The sequence below is a fragment of the Falco rusticolus genome, chromosome 11 (assembly GCF_015220075.1).
Source record: "Falco rusticolus isolate bFalRus1 chromosome 11, bFalRus1.pri, whole genome shotgun sequence".
Lineage (NCBI taxonomy): Eukaryota > Metazoa > Chordata > Aves > Falconiformes > Falconidae > Falco > Falco rusticolus.
This window is the reverse complement of record NC_051197.1, coordinates 10,176,986-10,200,488: the sequence shown is the minus strand read 5'-3', so window position 1 is coordinate 10,200,488 and position 23,503 is coordinate 10,176,986. Positions and strand designations below refer to the sequence as shown.

The following is a 23,503-nucleotide window of genomic DNA, read 5'->3' as shown; positions in this document are numbered from 1 at the left end:
GCATCTGTTTTTATTGTGATGCTTGCCCACTTTGTCATAAATACAGTGTAAAACCCCCTTAGAAACGGGAGATGGAGAGGAAACCCATGAACAGCAAGAGACAACCCTGGGAGTGTCCAGCCCAGCCACAGCCAACCCAGCATCTCCTTCCATGGGCAACACCTAAACAGGGGTCCAATGTGCAATCTTCATTTAAAGCTGCAAGGGAGGAGTTCTAACAGTTAGAAAGGGGTTTGTCCTCCTTTTATTTATTTTTTTTCCTAAGCTGATAAAGTTGTCAGAGTTCTATGCTTGAGGTACTCCGGAGGACACTAGCGAGTTGTCCTCTGCCCCTACAGGAATCATGATTGGGGTAGAAAGTGTCAAACTGGGAAATCCCAACTGCTGCTGTTGCAATTAGCATCACAGTGACATTGACTGTGGTTCCAGCATCGTGAGCAGGCAGCTGTGCAGCAACCCAGCGGCTGACTTCGTACAGCATTCATCTGCAGAGATAAGGCAGACAGAAAGCAGAGGGGCATACAGGAGGGCCTTTTTGTGGGATACACTGTGCTCCACTAACAACACTGCCCCCAATCACTGGTGAGCACCGTTAACAGGTTACATTGAACATAAGGTTTTGTCCAATTTTAATTTTAAATGCACAAAGGATGCCCATAATAAATGAGATAATACAGATAACTTGGGTTTTCTCTCACTGAGCGTATTACCAACCCACTGCAAATGCCACAACAAAGGCGTCCTCAGAACAGCTGTAACTAAGAAGCTGCAAAAAACAGATCAGTATATTATGCAATAGGGTTACCCATGCACCTCCTCTGCCACATCACCCATATCTTCTCTAACCACAGCTGTATCCACAGCTACCACCTAGCCCCCCCAAACCCCTCCTGTGTCCTCTCTACTTACCTCTGTGCCAGCATAGCCAGCTGCCGTCAATAAAACCTGCATGCCTTGGGGTGCTCGCTTGGCCAAGCAGCCTCGAGAGGGCACATCCATCAGCCAGCTTCACCTCTGATCTCCATGCCTCACGGAGCTCCAGGCACCCAAGCCACAAATTAATCCCTCCTATGAGCAAAACCTCCAGGTTGCCCTGAAGCAACTGCTAGGATTCAGTAATATCCCACTGCAGAAGAAATGGTGAAAGAAAGAAATCACCAGTGTGCATGGGTAACACAAAAGACATGTCTGCATCATCCAGCTTCACCCTGAATCCAGTTACGACTTTGTTAAGCCTGAGTGCACAAAAAATACAAAAAGATTCCCACACACCCCCCCCATGGATTTGTATCCATAGCTTGCAAGGAAAAAAACTTGGGTCATTCTATATGCTGGCATAAGTTAAAGGAAAGTAATGATTTATCTCCTTCTGGTGAGGCTCTGGTCCAGGAGGAAAGCAGTAAATGCACCTGGCTCAAAGCTGCTTGGTCACATCCTCTAATGATATGGCATGTTCCAGCCACCTGTCCCCTCTTCAGATGCAAGGTACAGCTCTTGAGTTGAAATCAGAGATAGCCCTGCAATGGAGAGAGACAGAGTGTGCTTATTAAAATGTAAACTGTTACAAAACTATGAGACACCGCAAGCTCTTTGGAGGGTAGTATCAGGACACAAAACTATCTTGATAAATTGAAAACAATACTGAAGTGAATGGGATTGGAATCCATAAGCACAAAAGCAGGAACAGCCACCGCACAAAACCAGGAGGAGAAAGGATGGATAGGCAGCAATGTCTCAAAAAGGTATTTCGTAAATATAGAGTTTGACAAAGGTAAAATGAATCAATAATACCCTACTGTTGCAATCAAAGCAAACGTCATACTTGGATACATAAATACAAATATTTTTCAAAAGTTTTTCACTTGCATCTCCTTTCACTAGATGAAATGAGACAGTGTCCTTCAACCCTGCTTGGAGATTGTAGTATAAAGGCAACTGCATTTATTCCAAAATGTACCTTGCCTACATATTCTAAAGTGTAAAATGAGAAAAAAATCAATCAAAATAGCTGAAGTCACTAGAAGCAAATGACGTGCATCTCTGTATTGGATTCAATTTTCTTTTAAAGATAAAATTTGAAAAAAATACCATCTAAAAACGAGTGACGAACTTTGGCATGTAAACGTGAAAGATTAAAGCAAGAACACCTGATGAGCAACAGCACAATGCTGAAATCATGGTGTACCCACTGGAAGGGAGTAGGTAAAAGGGTATCAAACTAGGAAAACTTGGCATAACAGCCCTCATGTAAATAAATTACAGCTGCTAAACTGCATTTAGGTAGATACAGATTACACAGCATAAAGCACTCCCTAAGGTTTCTCAAGCCCTGAGATAGGTTGTCTGGGGAATCTGCATTTTCAGAGGTTTTAGAGCAGGTCACTGTTTTTGCTGCATAATCCCAAAGAAGGCAACAAATGTAGTGTGAGGTTATAGCACAGTACCTCTGGTCTGGTTTTGGGGAGCGGACTGGATCGGGGGTAGAGGAAAGCCTGCACAGCTGGTTTCCCAACTGGATCATCCAACACTTGGTTATTCCTGGCCCTTGGATGGAAAAGCCAGACTGCTTCTGCCTTCATTGTTCCTTCCATGAATTTTAGGATTCACTAAAAATCTGCCTCTTCAGTTCTGAAGAGGGAAAGGAAAGGTGCTATGGCAGCATTCCCCTCCTCCTCTCTGTTGTGTTTGTGGTGTCTTGGCATGGGAAGGGAACAGAGCCCGGTTCCCCCTGCTGTTGCCTGCCCAAATCCAACATCAGCTCTGTGCACAAAGCTCTCCTTGGTGCTAACACCCTCCGAGGCCAGGAGCTAGAGTCACACTCCTCTAAATAATGTCACGCATGGCAGCCCAGCTCCCAATCTCCCCAAGCCACATGGGCCAGCACTGCATGCCAGGCTAGCCAGTCTGCATCTCACATCCTGTATCCCGCATCCCATATCCTGCATCCTGCATCCCATATCCTGCATCCTGCATCATCCCACATACCGCATCTTGTATCCCACATCCTGTACCATCCCACATCCCGCATCCTGGATCCCACATCTTCTGTGTCTGCTCTGCTCTTGAACTGGAGAGCTGGGCTGAGGCTGCAACGGGGCTTCTGAGGCAACTATGTCCTGGTGCCAGAGCAAACCAGATATTTCCCAAATATAATTTCTGAGAGTGCTTTCCCCCAGTTACCTTTCCGCTCCTAGATATTAGACGCATGGCAGTAATAAAAAGACCTGGTCACATGGGATGTATAACTCAGAGCAATAAAATCAAGGACTAGATGCAGAGAGGTTACCTCATTCTCTAATCCTTCCCCACTCTCTGCAGAAAGGGTAATTGCAAAGATGATGAGCTGACCTTGGACTGCCTGATTCAGACCTTCAAATAAATAATTTAACGAGAACTCATGAGAGGGGTTAGGTGGGGTGCAACTAGGTAAGTCTTTATTTCGGTTAAAAAGATCTTGGATTTTTCTCATTGCTATAGCTTGGTCTTGTAATAATGGCAGAGTAAAGACACCATATGCTCATGCAGTTATTTGTTTTCCAACAGAGATTGTCATAATAGCTGTACAGCCACATCCCAGTCACACGAAGGATACCCATCCGTACCAGTGCCGGTACTTTCTCACACGCTGCCAAGCACAACAGAGGCAGTAAAACCAGCAGCAAGAGCAGCTGGCTCGTGCTGCTGGGGGTTGCAGTCCCTGCACAGCACCCAGGCAGCTCTCCGAGCAATTCCATTATCAGATGGGACCAGCAACTTCCATCTAAACTGCACTGGGATTTTCCACTGGAAGCAGCCCGTAAATTAAATAAGTATCGCCACATATTTGTAAGACAGCTGTATTAAATGCTTCCAGATATAAAATCATCCTCAAGACATGTGTGTTCAGATGGGATCCAGGCAGCTCACATTACCCTGCAACACTTGCTGGGCTCTTGCCGTGATTTCCTCATGTGTTTAGAAGCTTGAAACACTTTTTTTTTTTTTTTTTGGCATTACAGCTACATTTCGTCTGTCAGCACTAAGCGCTGCAGGAACACACAGAAACAGATGGGCCTGGACTCTTCTTCCTACCCAAATAAACACAGGCACAGCCGGGGAAAGCAGCTGCAGCAAGGTCACGCTCCGGGGAAAAGTACTGATCCACTACCTAAATTTCACCTGCTTAGTAAACCAGTTCTTCTGCAACGAGTGCCAACGATGATTAAATCAGTGAGGAAGACCCTCTCCTCCTTCTGTTTAGGTGTCTAAATTAAGCGGAGAAATTCCCAAGACCTCAAAAGCAACTTCCTCAGCCTGATGTGCCCATGGTTGCCGGATGGGATGGGAATTCTTCAGACCAACTTGGGATTTTTTGCCCGTGCATGGCCTGCCCTGCCATGCACACACTGCTGTCATGTGGGCATCCACACCACTGAGCCAGCCAGGCCGATGCTCTCTGCAAATATTTCAGGACCCTCGAAGCATCCTTTTAGCACCCACCTGTGTATTTGCCAGCCCCAGATGTCCAGAAGGTCAAGCCAAGCCTCTGCTCACCCTGCTGACCTCCCCAGACCTCCCCGGCTGGCTGGGGACCCTTGCAGCTGCTTTGTCATGCCTAAATCTTCTTTCAGAGGCTCCGTACTTCAGTCGGGGTGCCTGGGAGCAACAGGGCTGTAGGTTGTCTTGGTGCTGAGCAGACTGTTTCTGGCCTTGTCCCAGTCCCTTACGATGACCAAACCAGTGCTGGCCCCTTTCATTTTGCTCCACTTGTGGCTCTGTGGCCACTTCACTTTCCCTTTTAAACTTCCATGGTTTCTTCCCCCGTAAAAAACCCTGAGTTATCTTCCCTGGGCTGCGCTAAAGAATGTCAGACCAAATGTTCATGGCCCCTCTTTCCATGAAACTTCTGAAACAGGTGAGAAAGGCGTTTGTCTCCCCTCCACCAGTGAAGCAGAAAACGCAGAGGCTGGAGGCTGGATGAGGCATCTAGTTTTGCCAACACCCAAGCTCAGCTTCTTGCTCCAAATCCCTATAAACATGGGTTTAGCCACTCTGTCCCCTGTGTTCCCTGCCTACCAGCTCAATGCTTGACATCTCCCTTGACCTTCAAGACAACCCATGTCGCCTTGGCTCCACACTCAACAGCTGTTACTGGTTATTAAATAACTGTCAGGGAGCCAGGTAGGTAAAAATTCACCCTGCTCAGTAACCCATGGTCAAACCCATTGTCCAGGGACTTTGTCACCAGTGAGAATTTCTGTGTTGTTATAAAAGTATCATCTGAGACCATGCCGGCGACTTCACCAGCCTGTGGGTCTTGGGGATTTCTGAGTTATTTTGTAGGTGATTGCTGGAAGGTGCCAGCCAGATCCAGGTCAGACGGTCTGGTAATGGGGTAGGTGCCACAGGACACCCCAAAACAGCTCCATTGGCACTGACCAAAGGCTCAACCTCCAAATCTCCCTGTTTTCCTTTCGTAGACACTGTAAGGCACCCAACTACATGACACTGCTGGATATAGGAGCGTGCTGCAGGTCTTCACACGAGGGACCCACAGTAGCAATCCCACCTTCCAATATCCTCAGCCCCACAGAGCTCCCCTTCTTCTCCCTCCTGTCCACAGTCACAGGCAAGGCCAGACAAGAGGTTAGTTGTTTATGGACTGTTTCCTAAAGGGGCATCTCTGAAAGAGCCTAAAGGCCATTTTAGAGCTAGTTGAGAGGAAAAAAAGCCTGGAGGAGGGATAGTTTTGGGACAGAGTCCATGATGCATTGGAGATGGTGAATGGGGTCTCTTGTAGCATACACCACTTGAACCCAACTTCAAGGTTAATCCAAAGCATCACAGCAGACCTGTCCAAACTCTCTCTACAGCCTCATCTGATAACAAGAGAAAGCACTTGGTAACACTGCTCTCCTCACACCCTTCACCTGCCCAGTCTGTTTAGGTCAGCCCCACGTTCTGAAGGCAACATGCAGAGCCTGGCTCTGACAGCTCAAAAGTGGCTCCTTGTGTTGCATGTTCATCCTTCTCCTCCTCAGGTAGGCAAGAAGCATCAACAGGAGGTTCCTGACCAACTGCAACCCACACACTTGCCAGCCAGCTGGCTAACCAGCCTGCACCACCTCCTCTCCTGATGGGAAGCCCATTCATCATGGTGCTGCAGGACAGATGGAGGATCATAGGAAGAGCTAGAGGTAATGTGTACTACACATTCCATGGCCGTGAGATCCCTGGAGTCAGGGTCTCCTGCTCAGGAGTGTGAAGTTGCCATGACAGATCAGGTGCCTTTTGCTCTGGTTACAGCCAGAGCCTTTCCTAAGACATGTCTAACCTGACAGCCTGCAGCCTTGTGCCTCCTGTAGGACAACATTTAACTCTCTGAACTTTCACACAGATCTAGCTGGCTCGGCATAGTTACACACGCTTAGTTTTATGAAGATGGCCAAGTGTGTGAAAAGTTAACGGTGTTCAGTGCCTGCCAGGGTTGTTCTCCAATGCAACACAAGGACAGTCAGTGTGTTCTTTAAATTTTAAAATTGTTGCAGGATGTGGCTGTAATGACTTACCAGGCTCTGGCCCAAAGGATGCAGCATGCCAGCAACTGGTGGGGAGAAAGCAGGATGACAAATGCCAGCCAGAGAATATAACCCCCCCTTCCTCTTCTTCCCAGTTTGAAGAACCAGAGACACCATCTTAATGTAAGTTACAGGGGTCCCATTCAGGGGACAGTCACACCGGGGAGCGAAGAAATGTGCTAGGACAGAGCTCAGGCAGCCGAAGCACACAAGTCTGAGGAGATATAAAAGACTTTCAGCTGTGTCCGTTGGCTTTGTCCAATGCATCCTCCCGCCATGCTAAGGAAAGCCCAGTGCCATGCAGACAGCTGTAGTGTTGACTGGGTCACTTTATCTCAGCTGAGGAACTTATGCAATCGCTATTTCTAGGGAAATGCTGAAGAAACTCAGTGTTACAGACAACACTGGCAGACCAGCAAAAGGGTATGTGCAGCCCAGGAACAGACTAAGAGTAGATCATGGAGTTGGTGTCTTTCAAGGGAAAAGTGTGTTTCTAGAGCAGTCTTCTACTACCAGCGTGCAGAAGCAATGGACAGACCCCCTCTTTAGCCCGAACTTTAGCAGGCATCTGGGCGTGCATGGCAGGAGCTGGCTGGCCAGCTGCCATGCCCGGTGCCTTTTGTGCCCTGGGTACCCGTGATGGCAGGTGTCTCAATGTCAGCGTTCTCATCTTATCTTATGTGGAAATGTCCAGGCTGCCAGCTTCAGGATGCAAACACAGCAGTAAATGAGGAGCTCTGGAAACGCTGTCGCTGCTGAAGCTGGAGGCCACTGTTAGAAACTGCCGCTTCCAACAGGTCATGCCCAAGCATTTGCAAAATATCTTATCCCCACCTGAGAACTATGGTACACATGACAGAGACCATGTACCACACTAGCTAACATCAGCAGAGGGATTGATGTTCACCCAGAAAATCCACAGCTGAACTTCCAAGAGGAGACAGAAGCAGTGGGATGCACAAATATCCCTTGAAGGGACATGAAGGTGGAGCCACCTGAACTCACAGGGTCCCTCTGTGAACTGTTCAGCTGTGAGATTCAGTGTTTATACAGCACTCAGCATCCTCTAGCTGCACGACAGGGAGGACAAATCCTCTCCCTTGCAAGGACACACAGGTAATATTGCAGTGCCTGTGCTGGGCAGAGGGTCAGATGAGTCTTCCTGCTCTGTGCACTAGTTTACCCACCCAAGAAGAGAAAAAAAAGCCATCCTGAATTAGATTGTACATATCATCAAGGGAATCTGCACAGATGTGAAGTAAAACTGCCCCAAATGCCCTCAAATATGGGGCTTTACGCTGTGAGCTCCCAAGAGGAGTTGAGAACTTGAAGTAGCATGTGAAGATTTCAGGTGAAAAGGGAGATACTTTAACAACACTTCTTCCTGAAGGGTGCCATGCACCACACCTGAGCATTTCTGTAGTCTGTTGATTTTCCTCTCAAAGAGCACAGGATGAGTCTGGCTTTGGCAGCTGAGCACCTTCCCAAGCTACCCCCAGACTGGCACACACATGACCTTCGGCTTGTTCTCGGTGAGCAGCACATCACAACGGACCAGCAATCTATTGTCAGCCCCTTACATGGGTTAGTAGCAGCCAGGCATTTTAGATCTCCCTGAGACTGAAATACAGATGGTACTGTCTGTACCTGTGGCTTCATCTTTGTGATCATTAATTAACGAATAGGCCACAAGCCAGCTAAGAGAAAAGTTACTCCACTACCTTTCAGACTTTTTTTGTGGAGCCAGGTAATTCCCTGACAGGGGGTTGTGTAAGACTTTTTTCATATATTCTTTCTGTCTAAAAAATTTAAATGTTTTCATTGGGGCTGTGCACATTCACTTCAGCCTATGATCTCCATGTCTCTGTGGTTATAAAAAGGATAGATCTGGGCAAGGAACATCAGATAAACAGTATTTTTTTCAGTAAAATGACTCCACTAGCAGAAAACATGGGTTTCGGTTTGCCATGGCATAATTTAGACTAAAAACTAAAGGAAAGTGCCCAAACACCAGAAGACCTTTGTCTTAGAGACATGTTCAGTTGAAGAGAAAGACCCACAGAATTCAGCAGCTCCTATGTAGAAGCCCATCCTACTACCAGGTTTAGCAGCTGATAACCCATTTGATCCTCACAATATCCCAACATCCAAATGGGAAATTATTTCAGCACATCTGGAGATCATCCTCTTTGCAATATGCCTAGAAGTTACCTACATGTAGCAGGCTTCCAGTCCAAGCCCTCCACCAGCCCCACAATTCCCTCCAAGCAATTCCAGGCTTCTGCAAAGATCCTTCAGGGATTGCTAGAAGGAATCCTACTTGGTCCCAACTAAGCATTGCATTGAAGAGGTAAATGTGGTGATGTGGAGCCTTTTTTTGAGGATGTTGAGATGCTGTGTAGACAGAGGAAGGAGCACTCACCAGGACCGCAGACCATCACACCTCTCTATCAGGTTAGACATGCCCTCAACCTTGCTGCAGCTCATCGTACTGCTCTGCTATTCTCCCTCTCCTTGTCTTAACTACTGACCATGGTAATACTCCTGGGCAGTAGTTTTGTCTGCTGGCTTACCTATGGTAGGACCTCTTGGAGAATGGGGCCACAGTCCCTTGTGTGCTGATGGCGTTATGTCTGTTCTCTTGATTACAGTCTAGCGGTGCTGTGTGATGTTGCAGTCACCCAGAGCAATGCTTTTACAGCTGAAGATGGCTGGATCCATCCAGCTCATGTGTTGGGTAGAGGTGGCCTATTTTTTCCTCACTTCTCATGAGCGGATGAACAGCTTCCAGATCTGAACTGGCTGAGGACAGCACGGAGCTCAGCTAGAGCCCGACCCTGACTGCCTCTCACCTCCTCCCTCCTAAGGCTTCGTCCACTTGGGCATGGATGACCATGAGTGCTTTCTCTTGCTGCTGGGGAGTATGGGACTTCAATGAAAGTAGGAAATATGTACAGATTGTTTGTTAACAAGCCACCTGCATCCACAGGTTGCTGGAAACAGGTCAAAGGGTGAGTGGGAGCAGCAACTGGGCTGGCGGCCAAGCTGAGTCATTGTTTACCATGATGTTCCTGCTGCTATAAATTGCTGCCAGCAGTGTTTCACCAGGCTCGGCTCCAGCAGAGCAAGAAGGAGAGGGTTTTTACCTGTACCTAGCTCCCCATCAGGTGTAGGCATGTGAGAAGCAGAAGAGAAGCAGGCAGGAGAAGGCAGTGTCAGGCATCCCAGACGCAGGGCCAGCATGGCATCTCTGCTGGACAACCTAGCCAGACCTTCTGCTGTCGTTCTGCAGCTGTCTGTGGTGCTTGGTGTAATCTTCGTGCTGCTGAAGGTGGCCCAGTTCTATCGGGAGAGGAAGAAACTCATCAAAGCTCTGGAGGCATTCCCTGGTCCCCCGAAACACTGGCTCTATGGCCACAATCACCTGGTAAGGAGAGGGAGCGGGGCACATTCAGGGCAAGTTTGTCCCAGCAGCTGTGCAAGCTATCAGTCAGGATGAGAGGATGCACTGGGTGGGGTGTGCATGTCTCCTGCTCATCTCCCTTCCTATGGGAGAGGACCTCTGCAGAGGGAGCACCAAGACTTCTTCAGGGCAGAAATGATGCACATCTCTTATCTATCTGCCTGGATAAGAGATGTGCAGCATCTGGAGAAAAACAGCCTCATCGGTTTTGATCATATACTTAAACATGGAATTAGGTGATTTCTGAGACTTTCATCAAGTTATTTAAACATGAGCAACCATAAAATGTCTCTCCTGCACTAGAACTTCTACCAGGAAGTCTTTTCCCCTATAGCCACTTAAGACACGACCACAAAAGCAGGGCATTTTATTGCAGCCATTTTCATCCTTCCATAGTGAAGATACTTTTGCTTTCACGTTGCATGCCCACTTTGCACTGCTGAACATAGAGAGTGGGGGTGCAACAGCCTTGGTCCTGCCGGGCTGTTCACTGCGCATCCTGGCATTGCCCATGCCAGCTGTAGCTCCCAAGTGTGGCACCAAGCTGCTCTGAGCCCAGGCTGCCCTAACACAGCTTGACTGCAGCCGGGACTCCCCACAGAGCTGCCTTGGGCTGCAGGGACGTGGCAGCTCAGGCGGCTTTGCTACCTGTGCACGCTCCCTTTGCCATGCCCAGCATCTCCTCCACCTGCAGCATGGAAACCCCTGCTCTGGCAAGTTTGCCCACTCTGTCTAAATTTCCCAGGAAAGGATGTGTGGTATCCGCTTTCCCTAAGAGGGCAAGTTCAGCCTTTGCTCTCCCCAGTACACCCTTTTTTTTCTGACTGAAATCAGTCCCTGCTTAACTGTCATTGCAGCTAAATGCTGAAAAAATGTTAGATCAGCTGGTGTCATGGGCAGAAGAATACCCCTATGCCTTTCCCAGATGGTTTGGACCAGTCCTGCCTTCTCTAGTAATCCACCACCCTGAATATGCCAAAAGCCTACTTGGCCAAACAGGTAAGTGTCTACATCTGGTTTTGGGAAGTCATGTCCCTGACACTTCCCTACCGAGAAAATCATGGGAAACTTGCCTGGAGTCATCCCCTCTGCCAGCTTCCTTCACAGTATTGCAATTCCTTTTTTGCTCCCCCTCACAAGCTCCCAGCTTGCTCCAGGTTTCACGGAGCAGTTTGTACTCTTGTGCAAAACAGTGACCAGGTGCCTGTTCCTCCCAGGTCACCATCTCCATTATCGCTGATCTTACTGTCTTCTATGGCACCTACCACCTGTGTTTCTCAGTAAATCCAGTAATATGAGTGAGCTAGCAGGGCAATAGCTCTCAAAAGACATCTTAAGTCTTCTCCTCTGCTCCTTTCTATGGAGCATGATGCCTGTGAGTCGTACATGACAGGGAATCTCCAGTAACTCCCATCCATGTTTCTCAGCTTTGAGATTTGCCATGGCCATATCTTTTCCACACACATTTTTCATTATACCTTTATCTGGTTTTCTCAGTTCCAATGAGGACATATTTGTGGGATACCACTTCTAAACTCTAGCTCTAGTGGTAGGGTATTTTACGTATCAAAAGGAGATCAATTCTACTTTGTGATTTGGAGGACAAAGTCTAATGTAGATTTATCCTGAATTTTCTTTTTTGTTATGCTGAATTCATGAGTCATTCATACTGTTTTGGTACCTTTTTTTTTTTTACAGATCGCAAGCCCAATGTACCCTACAAATTCTTAGTTCCCTGGATTGGTAAGTCATTCTCTTCCATTAACCCTTTCAGCCATACTGCCCATTTCAGTGGCTTCTCTCTTGTCTTCCTTTATTTTGCTTTCTTCCATTCTAAAACCACAACCCACAAATGAGAGGGCTGGTTTGAGTGTGACCACTAGGACTGGTGGTGCCCACCTAGTCGTGGAGCACATCAGGTGGCTTTGCCTTGAATCACACACCCTGGCCTTCACAAAGCAACCTGCAGTTTGTGCAGGGACTGAACGTTACTGTGGGTAACTGGGGTGAGGCACACTGAGCACAGGAGGGTTCATGGCCTGCACACAGCTCTGAGGTAGTCCTCCAGGGTCCTGCTAACAAATGTCAGCGTGTGCTGCAAAAGACATTCAAGTATTTCATTTAGAGCAGAAAAAAATACCCAAGAGAGCAAGTCCTGTGCCTCTGCCATCATGGGTTTGGTTTCAGGATAGATCAGGTGTGCACAGCTGGATGCAGTGAAGGACACGTGGGCATGCTCCTCCTCCATCCAAAGAGCCCTGCTGTGAACAGCCTCAGAGGGGCTGGAGAAAAGGCTGCACCACCAACTCTTCCCTCTCCCGGCCCCTGTACATTGGCCTGTGCTTGGCCAAGAGCAGTAGTAAGGCTGCCAGAGCCGTGATCAGAGTCTGGAGGAGCTGACTGCACCTTTGCTGTTTGTGTATCCAGGGCAGGGACTGTTGATCTTGGATGGAACCAAATGGTTCCAGCATCGGAAGCTGCTCACCCCAGCTTTTCATTATGATGTGCTGAAATCTTACGTGGCCCTGATGTCAGACTCTGTTAAAGTGATGCTGGTAAGAATCACCACTCTTGTTACTTCTACCTTTCAGCTGTGCACCAGCAAAAGTAATCAGGTCTGGGAATGACTGAGGGAAAGAGACTGGACTTAGATGGTTCCTGAAGTTTGATTGGACCTTTGGGGTTATTTTAAAGTTCTGATATTGCTCCCCTCACTTTCCTCTGGCCATTCCACTTACTCTCTCTTTCCTCTGCTTTCCAAGAAAATCAGCTACTGCTAGAATATTCTTTCTAGCCCACTAATGGTAAACCTGGAAAAAGAAGTGCACAGAAGAGTTTGATTAGATTCACAGAATACATAGTGAACTAGGGCCTCTGCCTGCAGAAAAGAAAGGACATAGTCGCATGGATCTGGGAAGAGGGACAGGAAAATATGACCTGATTGTAGATGGTAGTCTGTCCCTCCTTACCCCTGTCTCCACCACTAGGATAAATGGGGAAAGAACACAGAGACGAAATCAGTGGAGCTCTTTCAAGACGTCAGCTTGATGACACTAGACAGCATCATGAAATGTGCCTTCAGTTATAACGCCAACTGTCAGACTCAGAGGTCGGTGCCCAAATGTTCAAGTTCTGAGAAAGCAAGTGCTTCCGTTTCCCCACTCCTGTTGCTAAGACCAGCCTTAACCTTGGTCTCCTTACAGCAACTCAGACTATTACATCAGAGCTGTTTATGACCTGAGCTACCTCGTGAGCAACAGAATCCAGACTTTTTCTTACAAGGATATCTTCTATGACCTGACTCACAAAGGCCGTGAGTTTCAGGACGCTTGCAAGCTGGCCCATACCCACACAGGTATTTCTCCCCTTTCTCCCCAGCCCACTTGCACCTGGAGCGGCTCCGTGCGGGGCTGCAGCATGTGCTGGCCAGGGGGTTACACATCAAACTGAGTCAGAGCTGCTGACCAAGCAGAGAAGTACATGAGGTCTCTGGAGGAGCAAGACACATCTAACTGATCGTTCTTCTATGCAGATAAGGTAATAAAAGAAAGAAAGATGTTGCTGTCCAATGAGAAGGAACTTGACAAGATCCAGAAGAAGAGACATCTGGATTTTCTGGATATTCTTCTTTGTACCAAGGTGAACGTTTGAAATAATTGTTTCAAATGCTAAGGAACATACCCAGGTGGCACCGAGGATGCATCAGCAGGGAGCTCACCGCCCCTGGCTGGAGTTGCTGGCAACAGCTTCCCCACTCCAGGTTTCCTCGCTGAGGAAAGGTGGACTGACAGGGAAAGAAATGCAAATGTGTGAGGTGCAGTGACTGAGCATAAATAGCTCGGGCAGACTTTCATCTCCCCTGTTCATTTTCATTGAGCACATTAGTAGTTAAAATAAGTGAGCTGTCAGAAACCAGAGAAGAATGAGATCATTGGAAAGATTGCAAGGTGGCCACTGCGGCTGTAGTCCTCTCAAGAGATTTTGTTTCTTACCTTCTGTAGTTTTACCTTCACAGGACGGCATTTGGTGTTCAGGAAGGAGATACACGCTGGCTCACTCTGGCTTTCTGGAGCCACCACTTTCTTTTGTGTCTCAATCTGAAACAAAAGTCATTCAACTACTGAAAAAACTAACAGGGGCCCTGGGTAGAATAGGATGTCCTGAAGGGCTGGGACCTGACATCCCACCAAAGCCCAGCTCTGTAGCTCTGTTGACTGCGAAGTCAGCAACAAGCAGGTCTGACTGTTCTCACGTGTATCAGATATATTTTCTGCCAGCTTACTTCCTGTTGTACAGGGACATATAAGAGACACCAAACTGGTCCTTTCTTCATCATCTCCCAGGGTTATTTTTACAGCCAAAAAAACCCAAGTCCAGTCTATGTGTGCTTAAGAATGATATTAAGAATTGCATCCTCTCTGTTAGGACGCAAATGGAGTTGGGCTATCTGATGAGGACCTGCGTGCTGAGGTGGACACGTTCATGTTTGCGGGACATGATACCACAGCCAGTGGGATCTCCTGGCTCTTCTACTGCCTGTCATTACATCCAGAGCACCAGCAGCGGTGCAGGGAGGAGATCCAGGGGATCTTGGGAGACCGAGATACCGTTGAGTGGTGAGCTAGGACTTCTTATTCCTTTACTTTGAACTCTTTTCATTTATCCTTTAAGGTCTTTGACACGGTCCTCCACAACATCCTTCTCTATAAACTGAAGAGATATGAATTTGCTGGGTGGACTGTTTGCTGGGTGGACGAGGAGTTGGTTGGATGGTCACAGCCAGAGAGCAGTGGTCAACAGATCAATGTCCAAATGGAGACTGGTGACAAGTGGTGTCCCTCAAGGGTCTGTACTGGGACCAATACTGTTTAATATCTTCATAAATGACATAGACAGTGGGATCAAGTGCACCCTCAGCAAGTTTGCAGTTGACACCAAGCTGAGTGGTGTAGTCAACACGCTGGAGGGATGGGATGCCATCCAGAAGGACCCGGACAAGCTCAAGAAGTAGGCCCATGCAAACCTCATGAGGTTCAGCAAGGCCAAATGCAAGGTCCTTCACCTGGGTTGGGGCAATCCCTGGTATCAATACAGGCTGGGGAATGAAAAAATTGAGGGCAGCCCTGCTGAGAAAGACTTGGGGGTACTGGTAGATGAAAAGCTGGACAGGAGCTGGCAATGTGCGCTTGCAGCCCAGAAGGCCAACCATATTGTGGGCTGCATCAAAAGAAGCGTGGCCAGCAGGTCAGATGAGGTGATTCTGCCCCTCTGCTCTGTTCTGCTGAGACCCCACCTGGAGTACTGCAACCAGCTCGGGAGCCCTCGGCACAGGAAAGATGTGGACTTGTTGGAGCGGGTCCAGATGAAGGCATATAAATATCAGAGGGGTGGAACACCTCTTCTATGAGGAATGGCTGAGAGAGTTGGGATTGTTCAGCCTGGAGAAGAGAAGGGTCCAGGGAGACCTTACTGTGGCCTTTCGATACTTAAAGGGTGCTTACAAGAAAGACAAAGACAGACTTTTTAGCAGGGCCTGTTGTGATAGGACAAGGGAGAATGGCTTTAAAGTGAAAGAAGGTAGATTTAGACTAGGTATAAGGAAGAAATGTTTTACGATGAGGGTGGTGAAACACTGGCACAGGTTGCCCAGTGAGGTGGTTGATGCCCCATCCCTGGAAACATTCAAGGTCAGGTCAGACGGGGCTCTGAGCAACCTGATGTAGTTGAAGATGTCCCTGCTCACTGCAGGGGGTTGGACTGGATGACCTTTAAGTGTCCCTTCCAACCCAAAACATTCTATGATTCTACGATCATGAGAAGGAAACTTCATCCAGCTTATACTGCACCTGCACTGGGGCATTCTGCTTTTCATGTAGCAATGCTGGCAGCAAAGAGAGGACTAGAAGGAGAAACCCCAGCAGGAGACAGAAGACGTGCAAGTCCAGCCCACCCAGTATGCCACACAGGCCGTGGCTGCGGGTGTCCCCATTGCTGTCACTCAAACACAGCCTGACCCCCAGCTTTGCTTTCAGGGAGGACCTTGGGAAGATGACTTACACCACGATGTGCATCAAAGAGAGCTTGCGCCTATTTCCACCAGTTCCTTCTGTGTCCCGAAAGCTCTCTAAACCTGTCACATTTCCCGATGGACGCAGCTTGCCAGCAGGTCTGTTGAGTTCATTCATCCTTCATGCTTCTGTCCATGACAAGTGGGTCATCCTTGCTAGACTGCTGCGTGGAGAGGCTGTAGGGGCTTCCAGCCTCTTTTCTCTCTCCAAGGGCTGTACAGGGCCACCACAGCTCACTGTCACAGTGAGCATTGAAGGGTGGATGGAGAATGTCCAAGGACATGCTCCAAGGCAGTGAGGTGTTCACAGAGCTCAAAGGGGACTTGCAGAGTGTTTCTCCTGACCATGAGTAAAAGTTCATCCACTGTTACCAAAATGGGGCCCTGCTTTGAGACCACTGTTTCTTCCATGTGAGGTTTCAGGAGATGACATCCCTGGACAGGCTGGGCATCCTCACTGCCCAGATGCCCTGCAACAGCCCCTGCAGAACCAGGGAGAGAGGACATCCCACCTCTCCTGGGTGGGTATCGCTTCACTCTGAGGTGTCTCAAGCTTTTTCTCACTTTTCTTTTACAGGCTGCCAGGTTGCAGTGAACATATTTGCAATTCATAGGAACCGGGATGTGTGGGAGGACCCTGAGGTATCTCACCTTTATAACAAGAAGGGGAAGATGATCTCTGAGCCCAGACATTCAGCCCCCTTGAACAAGGCAGCCTGTGCCTCCCTGCCATGGATTTTTTTCCCTTTTATTCCAACAGTCCATATCTAAATGCAAAGTTCAACGAAGTTACCAAATACCGCTAAGCCTTTGAACATGACAAAGTGCTGGGAAAGGGTGTTGAAGAGTCTATCTTCATGCACGGTGACACAGAGATACTCAGACTGCTTTCAGCTGCCCTGGATAGACTTAGGTCCCAGCGTAGATTTAGGTCCAGTCAGGGTGTGATTCGAAGCTGATATCATGGGGGCTTCAAGGAAGAAATAGTTGGGAAACTTGAAGGAGGGTACACAGCTGCCTTTCTCCAGTGGCTGTCTGGAGAGCCAGGATCAGGCATCTCTGTACCAGAAAGAGTCTGACTTGATCATTGCTATCATGGATGAGAAAACACCTGCAGGCATCTTGGGTGCTGTAGTGGGTGATCTGGTTATCACCAAGAGGGTATCTCCACACAGCCACCAGCTCCCTCTTCTCACCCACTGGCTTTGCAGAGACATGCCTGTCAGCTGCAGCTCCCCCAGGAACAGCAGAGGCCACGTCCAGCCCTACCTTGTGGATCGGGGAAGAACCTGGTGCTGCTCATATCAGACCAACCATTGACCAAATGGCTTTTCTTGCTCCCACAGATTTATGACCCCCTGAGGTTTTCTCCAGAGAACTCAGCACAGAGGCACTCCCATGCTTTCCTGCCTTTCTCCGCTGGATCCAGGTGGGAGATCCTTCATTCCTCTCCTCCCCCACAGGCTGCCTTGCATGGCAGACCTGGCTCAGAGCCAAGCTCCTGAAGCTAATCTTCCCTCAATGCCTATGAGCCAGCTTGGCTTGGTCAGCCAAGCAAGCTTTCCATAGCAGGATCCCCACCACGCTCTGTCAGCTCCACAGCATTTCCCACACCCCAAGCTCTGTCTGTGGTCACTGTAGGGTTTCACACACTTTTCTTGGGGATCTGCAGAGATGTTTACGTTTTCTGTTGCCTGCATTGGAAACACAGGCTCCCTTGTTTAGGGGTGAGTACCCAGTGCACCTCAAAGCCAAGGTGGGTCCAACTGTCTTTGGTTCATGTGTTGTATCAATAGACAGATGCAGGATACTGAGGTCTCAGTAACTTCCAAGAGGAGATACTCCACACAGAGCCAAAAACAACCTTTCTGAGGTGTCTGGGTTTTTGACTGGATCCATGCAGCACTTTATAGTGAAGTAAACCCCAGTTCTCTCAATCTCATATCTTTTTTTAATGCTTATTAACAAAAACCAGCAATATCTCACTGCAGAGCTGGGTGCATTTTGGTGTGGCATCAGGGGATTCCTAGATAAGCTGTGGCATCATCCTCGCAGCAGCTGGAGGTCCCCCAGCTCATGCATGGGCTGAGCCCAGCTCTAGGGCAGGCAGGGATGAAGGCAGTAATCGGAGCATTTGTCATCCTCTCCCCAGGAACTGCATCGGGCAGCAGTTTGCCATGAATGAGATTAAGGTGGCGCTGGCCTTGACCTTGCTCCGCTTTCAGCTCTACCCTGACCCATCCAAGCCTCCCACACTGATACCACAGATCATCCTCAGGTCCAGGAATGGGATCCACCTGCATTTGAAGAAGATTCACTGATGCTGTGGGGTACCACGGCAAGGGGCAAGGGCTTTCCCAAGGATCACCCTTCACCCAGAGATTTGAGGGGAACACCACCCTGGCCACCTCAGACTTCTCCCACACTAACCCCCGGCCAATGATGTCCAGGGGGGCACGCTGACGCCCGTCACACACACCAAACCCAGCAGGTCCAGGTCTCCTCCTGCCACAGAGAACGGCACTGCCAAGGGGGTCTCACAGCACGGCTGTGGCTCAGCTGTCACCTCCGCAGGCATCCTCCGTGTCCTGCTCATCTCCTCATCTCCAAGCTGCCCTCACATGCTGCCTGGTGGGACTTCTGTCACCCACCTGTGTATTCGCACCATTGCCAGCTCCCCGCTTGGGCACGGCAGTGAGCATCGCCAGTATGGTTTGCACAGATGTCTAAAGCCCGGGTACTGCCTAAGCACGACATCCCTCCCCTGCCTCCAGCCTGGGTGTGCTGCTCCTCCCTGCCACCACGCTGCACCCCCACACCACCCTCCCAATTATCCCCGAGTCCGCTCTGGGGCTGGCCTGTGCCCAACATTACAGAGACAAAGGCCAGCAGGCTTTTCTGCCCCAGTGCTGAACTTCCTTGAGCTGAGGGTGCTCAGGAGCCAGTGCAGAGATGTGTCACTAGCTAACCTGGAGAAAGTACAGAGGCTGAAAACAATGTGTGGTCAGCCTAGTCTTACTCTCTGAAATAAGAATAAAGCCGTGTGATGCTGCTCCCCAAGTGTGGCTTTGGCTTCTTTTGCCTTTGGAGGGGGTCAGGGGGGTACAGGATGAGTCCCAGCAGCCTAGAGGCAAGGCTGTGCCCCAGGGTGCAGCCCTGCAAACATTCTCTCATGCCACAAGGGCTGTTTCAGTGGGTTTGTCCCCCACTGAGCCCGAGGAGCATTTCTACCCCTCCCATGCCCTTGACTCTGCCTCCAGGAGTTTCTGTGGTAAGGAAACAAGATCTGGGGTCAAACAAAGGGAAAGAGAGATCACACACACACACCCCACACACATGCCGGTGGCAAGAAGAAAATCAGCTTGCAAAAAAGAAAAAGTCCCGAGAGGGAGCACAAAGTCTTTTCCTGCACAGGCTGAGAACTGACCGCTCGGTACATGAGTGAGCTGCCCCAGCAGTGCAGATGGGCGCGGGGCCGGGCTGGTTTTGGAGGTGCAGGGACCCACTGCAGGCCCTCACCCCAGCACTGACCATAGGTGGGCTCCCAGGCCAAGGGGGACCATCTGGGTGAGCTGCAGGTCCCGGGTGGGAAACGCATCACTAGGTGGCAGTGGGAGACCCAGAAAAACCCAAGCTCTCCCTGGTCCCTGGCAAAACCCCCTGGGCTTTGCAGGGAGCATGGCCAGGCCCAGCAGGGCAGGTGATGGGCCCCATCCCTGGGGGTACCCCCACCCCCATCCCCACCCTCAGCCATGCAGGGCGGCGGAGCAGGCCCTGCTCCGTCACAGTCCCCAGCACGATGGTGATATTACCCGAGGGAAAGCTTGTCACCACGAGTGCCTGGGCACTCAGCAGGCATCAGGTGAAACTGAGGCACGGAGGGCTGCACACGTGCCATGCCACAGCGAGAGACAAGGCTGTTTGTCCAGCTTTCACTCACAGCGATATAGCATCACCAGCATCACCACAGGCACTAACTGAGCCGAACCATGGCCATCTGTCTGCGCAGCTTACCTCTGCTGGGTCCTCTGCCAGACCAGGACAGCCAAATCTGAGCATCTCCTCCTCTGAACAAACCCTTGCAGCCCCCTGCTCCTCATCTCCACCGCCTGCTGCATCCTCAGTCTGACAAACGATACTCCCCTAGGGCTGGGTCTGGACCTTTGTTTTGGCTGTCTCAGCACCTAGCGGGACAGGGATGCTGTGAATTACCGGCAAGGTGCAGCTTGTATTTATTTGCAAGGCAGCTGGAGACTGAGTTCCTCTTCTCCCAGCCCTCTCCTCCTCTCCCCCAGGAAGGGACTAGACGCAGGTTGTGCAGGTGCCACCACCCCGGCACCCCTGGCTGGTCTCAAAGGTCAGACTCCAGCTCTTCTGCTCCCCAGCTCCAGCACAGCGAAGCCATTGGAGGGCAGCAGTTTGACACAGCTTTTCATTACTGTCCCTATTTGTCAGACATTTCACCCACCCATCCAGGAACAAGCAAGCCCACCTTACAGCTCTGCTCATGCACTCTCCAGCTTGTGGTCCAAGCAACAAACCCAGGGAGCACTTGGCCACAAAGCCCCAGCCCAGTCTCCTTGGTGGTGGTGGGTTGCAAAGGAAACTAGGTGGCACCTGAAGATGTTCCTGCATCATCTTCTGGTTTGGGCATGGGTGGATAAGGCCAGAGCAGAAGTTAGATCTGATGAGGACCTACAGCTGCTGCCCATCTCTGGGTCTGTACAGCAACCTGCTTGGCCTCCCAACCCTGTGTTTTGAGGCCATCACCTTATGCACTGCCAAGACTGAGGCTGCTCGTTTGGTTTCCAAGAGTCGTCCTGACTCTAACAAACAGCCAAACCCCAACCATTTCCAGCAGGGACCTTACCCAGGGAAACTGCTCTGGGAAATCTGCTCAGGAAAGAGAGGAGAAACTACTGCTATTTTTTATGCAAAAAAATGGATTGTTATTCCAGGAAGTTCTGACAATAATTGAGGTAACCTGAGATACAAACACTTTAAAGTCCCTCCCTGTTAAAAATCATGCTTAACCCAGGTTTGCTGTTTGAAGGACCAAAGCTTTTGAGGGAGGATTCTCTCAGCACAAATGCATCACGGAGCCATAACGCAGTGGCCACCAGGAGAAGATTCTTCTACTTTTCAGCTTATCCAAGTCTAACCAGGCAATCCAAACATCCCCCCACCTTCAAATGCTGGCAGTTTCTGGACAGCAGCATGTACAAGATAACCTCCTCCACCAAGCCACCGCTAAACGGCTTCGAGAACAGCAAAAAGCAGCACGAGGAGCCGAGCAGCACCCGGTGACACAGATCTAATCACCCAAGCATTTGCCCCAAATGTCTCTCTGCCAGGCAGTGACATTTCTGCGCTGTCTCGGCTCTCTCCCTCCATCACCATGGTTACAGCAGCCGCCAATCCACGGGCGAGTCCTTCCTGGGTACCACCAAACCCTCTGGGAGATGCTACGAGACCCAGCCTCTTTGGCAGGGAGACACTTCGGGGACCCCGGGACAGCCCATAGCACCAAAAATTCCCCTTTTTCTTCTTTTTGTCCTCCTTTTTATTTTCTCTTTTTTTTTTTTTTCCCTCTTCTTTTTTTGAAGCACAAACAATGGAGCTAAAAGGTTGGGTATCAGGCCGATAATCATGAATGACGTGTCATTATTACACACCACACATTCATTATCTCCCACTCCAGCCATGTCACAGGCGGCTGGAGGAGGGCAGATAACGGGGTGCCTTCATGCAGATGGCTTATTATCAGGATGTTCCAGGAGGGGCTTTAAGACAGTTAGTGATGCTGTTTGCCAGTTAAAGATTAGAGACCCCAGAGAATAATTAACAATCCCAAAACCCGGTTTTTCTGCTGGATTCTTCTGCTTTCTCCCCCCTCCCCCATCCTCTTTAATCTATTCACTCTAGCAGGTGTAATAAAGTGATAAGGACAGGCTCCGGGGATGTTTGTTTGGCTACTACGGGTGTATAAACCAACAATGGACGGTATTTTACTTCTGGCTTTCAGTGGCTTGAATTGAGACCAAAAACTTCGCAGATCCCTTGCCCACACACAGCCACCCCTACACACCACGCTTCCAGCTCCCACCTGGGTGGCTGGGCTCCTTCCCCAGCCTGAAGGACCACAACAGTGGGATGGGCTCCCTTTTTTCTGAAGGTCCAAATCACATCACTTGGGTATCAAGGTGCCCAATGCCAGGACATAAACCCCAGGCTACACTGCTTGGGCTAGAGCTAGAGCTGGTGGTCCTTCCAGCAGAGGTTTACCTGCACACAGCAAGTCTTTAATTAAACCACTTTGGAATTATTTATGTGGTAGGTGTCCACCTGCCTAAGCGGCTCCAGGGCTGTGGTCACAGAACAGGAACAGCTTAAAGGTCTTTTCCAACCTAAATGATTCTATGATTCTATGATCTTAAACCTCCACAGCTAAAGAGCCTCAGGAGAGATTGGGGAAGGATCAGAGAGGATGGTTCTCAGCAAGATGCTCTGTTATATGGAGGTCCAAGAGTTGAGTTACACTCTCCTAGGCCACTAGGAGAAGAAATGCTGTGATACATCTTGTAACAGGGTGGTAATGCAGAAAGACCACCCTGCATATCTTCTGCCCAAAGGGACACTATCCTGTCCACAGCAGGTCCCAAACCTGAATGTCTTCCTAAAGGCCAAGCGTCAGAGATACTGGCATTATGGAGTGAGGGGTAGGATGGGGTACCCATGGGTGTCCTTCCCCTTCATTGGTGGGCATGGGGTGACTTGTGGAGGACACAGTCAACCCCTGTGCAGCATGGAGAGAGGTGCTGGGGAAGATCTGGCCCCCAAGCAAGTTGGCTTGGGACCCTTCAGAAAGATCACCAAGGCGGTTGAAGGTGCCCATCTCCTAGGAGCTATCAGGTACAGCCCCAGCTCTGGAGGGCATCCCCCAACTCACAGGGTCAATGCGGCAGGCGTGAGCACTGGGACATCAGAAGTTGCCTTCCCGATCACGCTCATCCTGCCAGGGAGGGATGAGACAGCATTGTGCTTTAAAGAGCATCCCCGACCCTATCAGCGAGAGATGAGATATCCTAATTATGGCAGTACAGGCGAGGATCTGGGCCGTATCAGCCCGCACAGAAAGGTAAACAAGAAATATAACAATGGACCCTTAACACTCATTAGCTGTTTCAGATAATACCTCACTTTTCTCCCTTTGGGGCTTAAAATCTAATTAAGATTTTCCAACAATAAATTTCATTTATGCTTGCTTCCTTTTGTTCTTTTTAGGATCACACCAAGAAGTATCTGTGAGCTGGCTGCACAGCTCGCAGGAAGGCAGCCTGCTTTGCACAGTCAGCCTCGAGTCGTGCTTGACAGACAAGGGAAACTGAGGCAGGAAGGCGTCACGAACAGTGCGGA

At 49.5% G+C, this 23,503-nt stretch overlaps 1 protein-coding gene and 1 long non-coding RNA gene across 5 annotated transcripts; one reads left to right on the top strand and one right to left on the bottom strand.

Annotated features, from left to right (window-relative positions):
- Window positions 1-15: 15 nt before the first annotated feature.
- Window positions 16-8,918, bottom strand: LOC119155830. Its single transcript, XR_005106859.1, has 3 exons — window positions 6,549-8,918; window positions 1,410-1,517; window positions 16-1,126 (listed from the first exon to the last, which is right to left on the bottom strand). It is a non-coding gene; the product is annotated as an uncharacterized LOC119155830 (long non-coding RNA).
- Window positions 8,919-9,670: 752 nt separating this feature from the next.
- Window positions 9,671-19,147, top strand: LOC119155827 (cytochrome P450 4B1-like). Of its 4 annotated transcripts, XM_037404873.1 has the most exons (13): window positions 9,671-9,984; window positions 10,878-11,019; window positions 11,719-11,763; window positions 12,448-12,575; window positions 13,008-13,129; window positions 13,224-13,375; window positions 13,553-13,659; window positions 14,446-14,636; window positions 16,053-16,186; window positions 16,511-16,608; window positions 17,434-17,516; window positions 17,884-18,004; window positions 18,240-18,325. In XM_037404873.1, exons 1-12 carry the CDS (start codon window positions 9,799-9,801, stop codon window positions 17,957-17,959), a joined length of 1,464 nt encoding a protein of 487 aa, XP_037260770.1. In that variant the 5' UTR covers window positions 9,671-9,798; the 3' UTR covers window positions 17,960-18,004; window positions 18,240-18,325. The 4 variants fall into 4 exon arrangements, 3 of the variants coding, with proteins under 3 accessions (XP_037260770.1, XP_037260768.1, XP_037260769.1); XM_037404871.1 differs by lacking the exon at window positions 17,884-18,004 and having other exon boundaries at window positions 9,672-9,984; window positions 18,240-19,147; XM_037404872.1 differs by lacking the exons at window positions 16,511-16,608; window positions 17,884-18,004 and adding an exon at window positions 16,665-16,729 and having other exon boundaries at window positions 9,673-9,984; window positions 18,240-19,147.
- The last annotated feature ends 4,356 nt before the right edge of the window (window positions 19,148-23,503 follow it).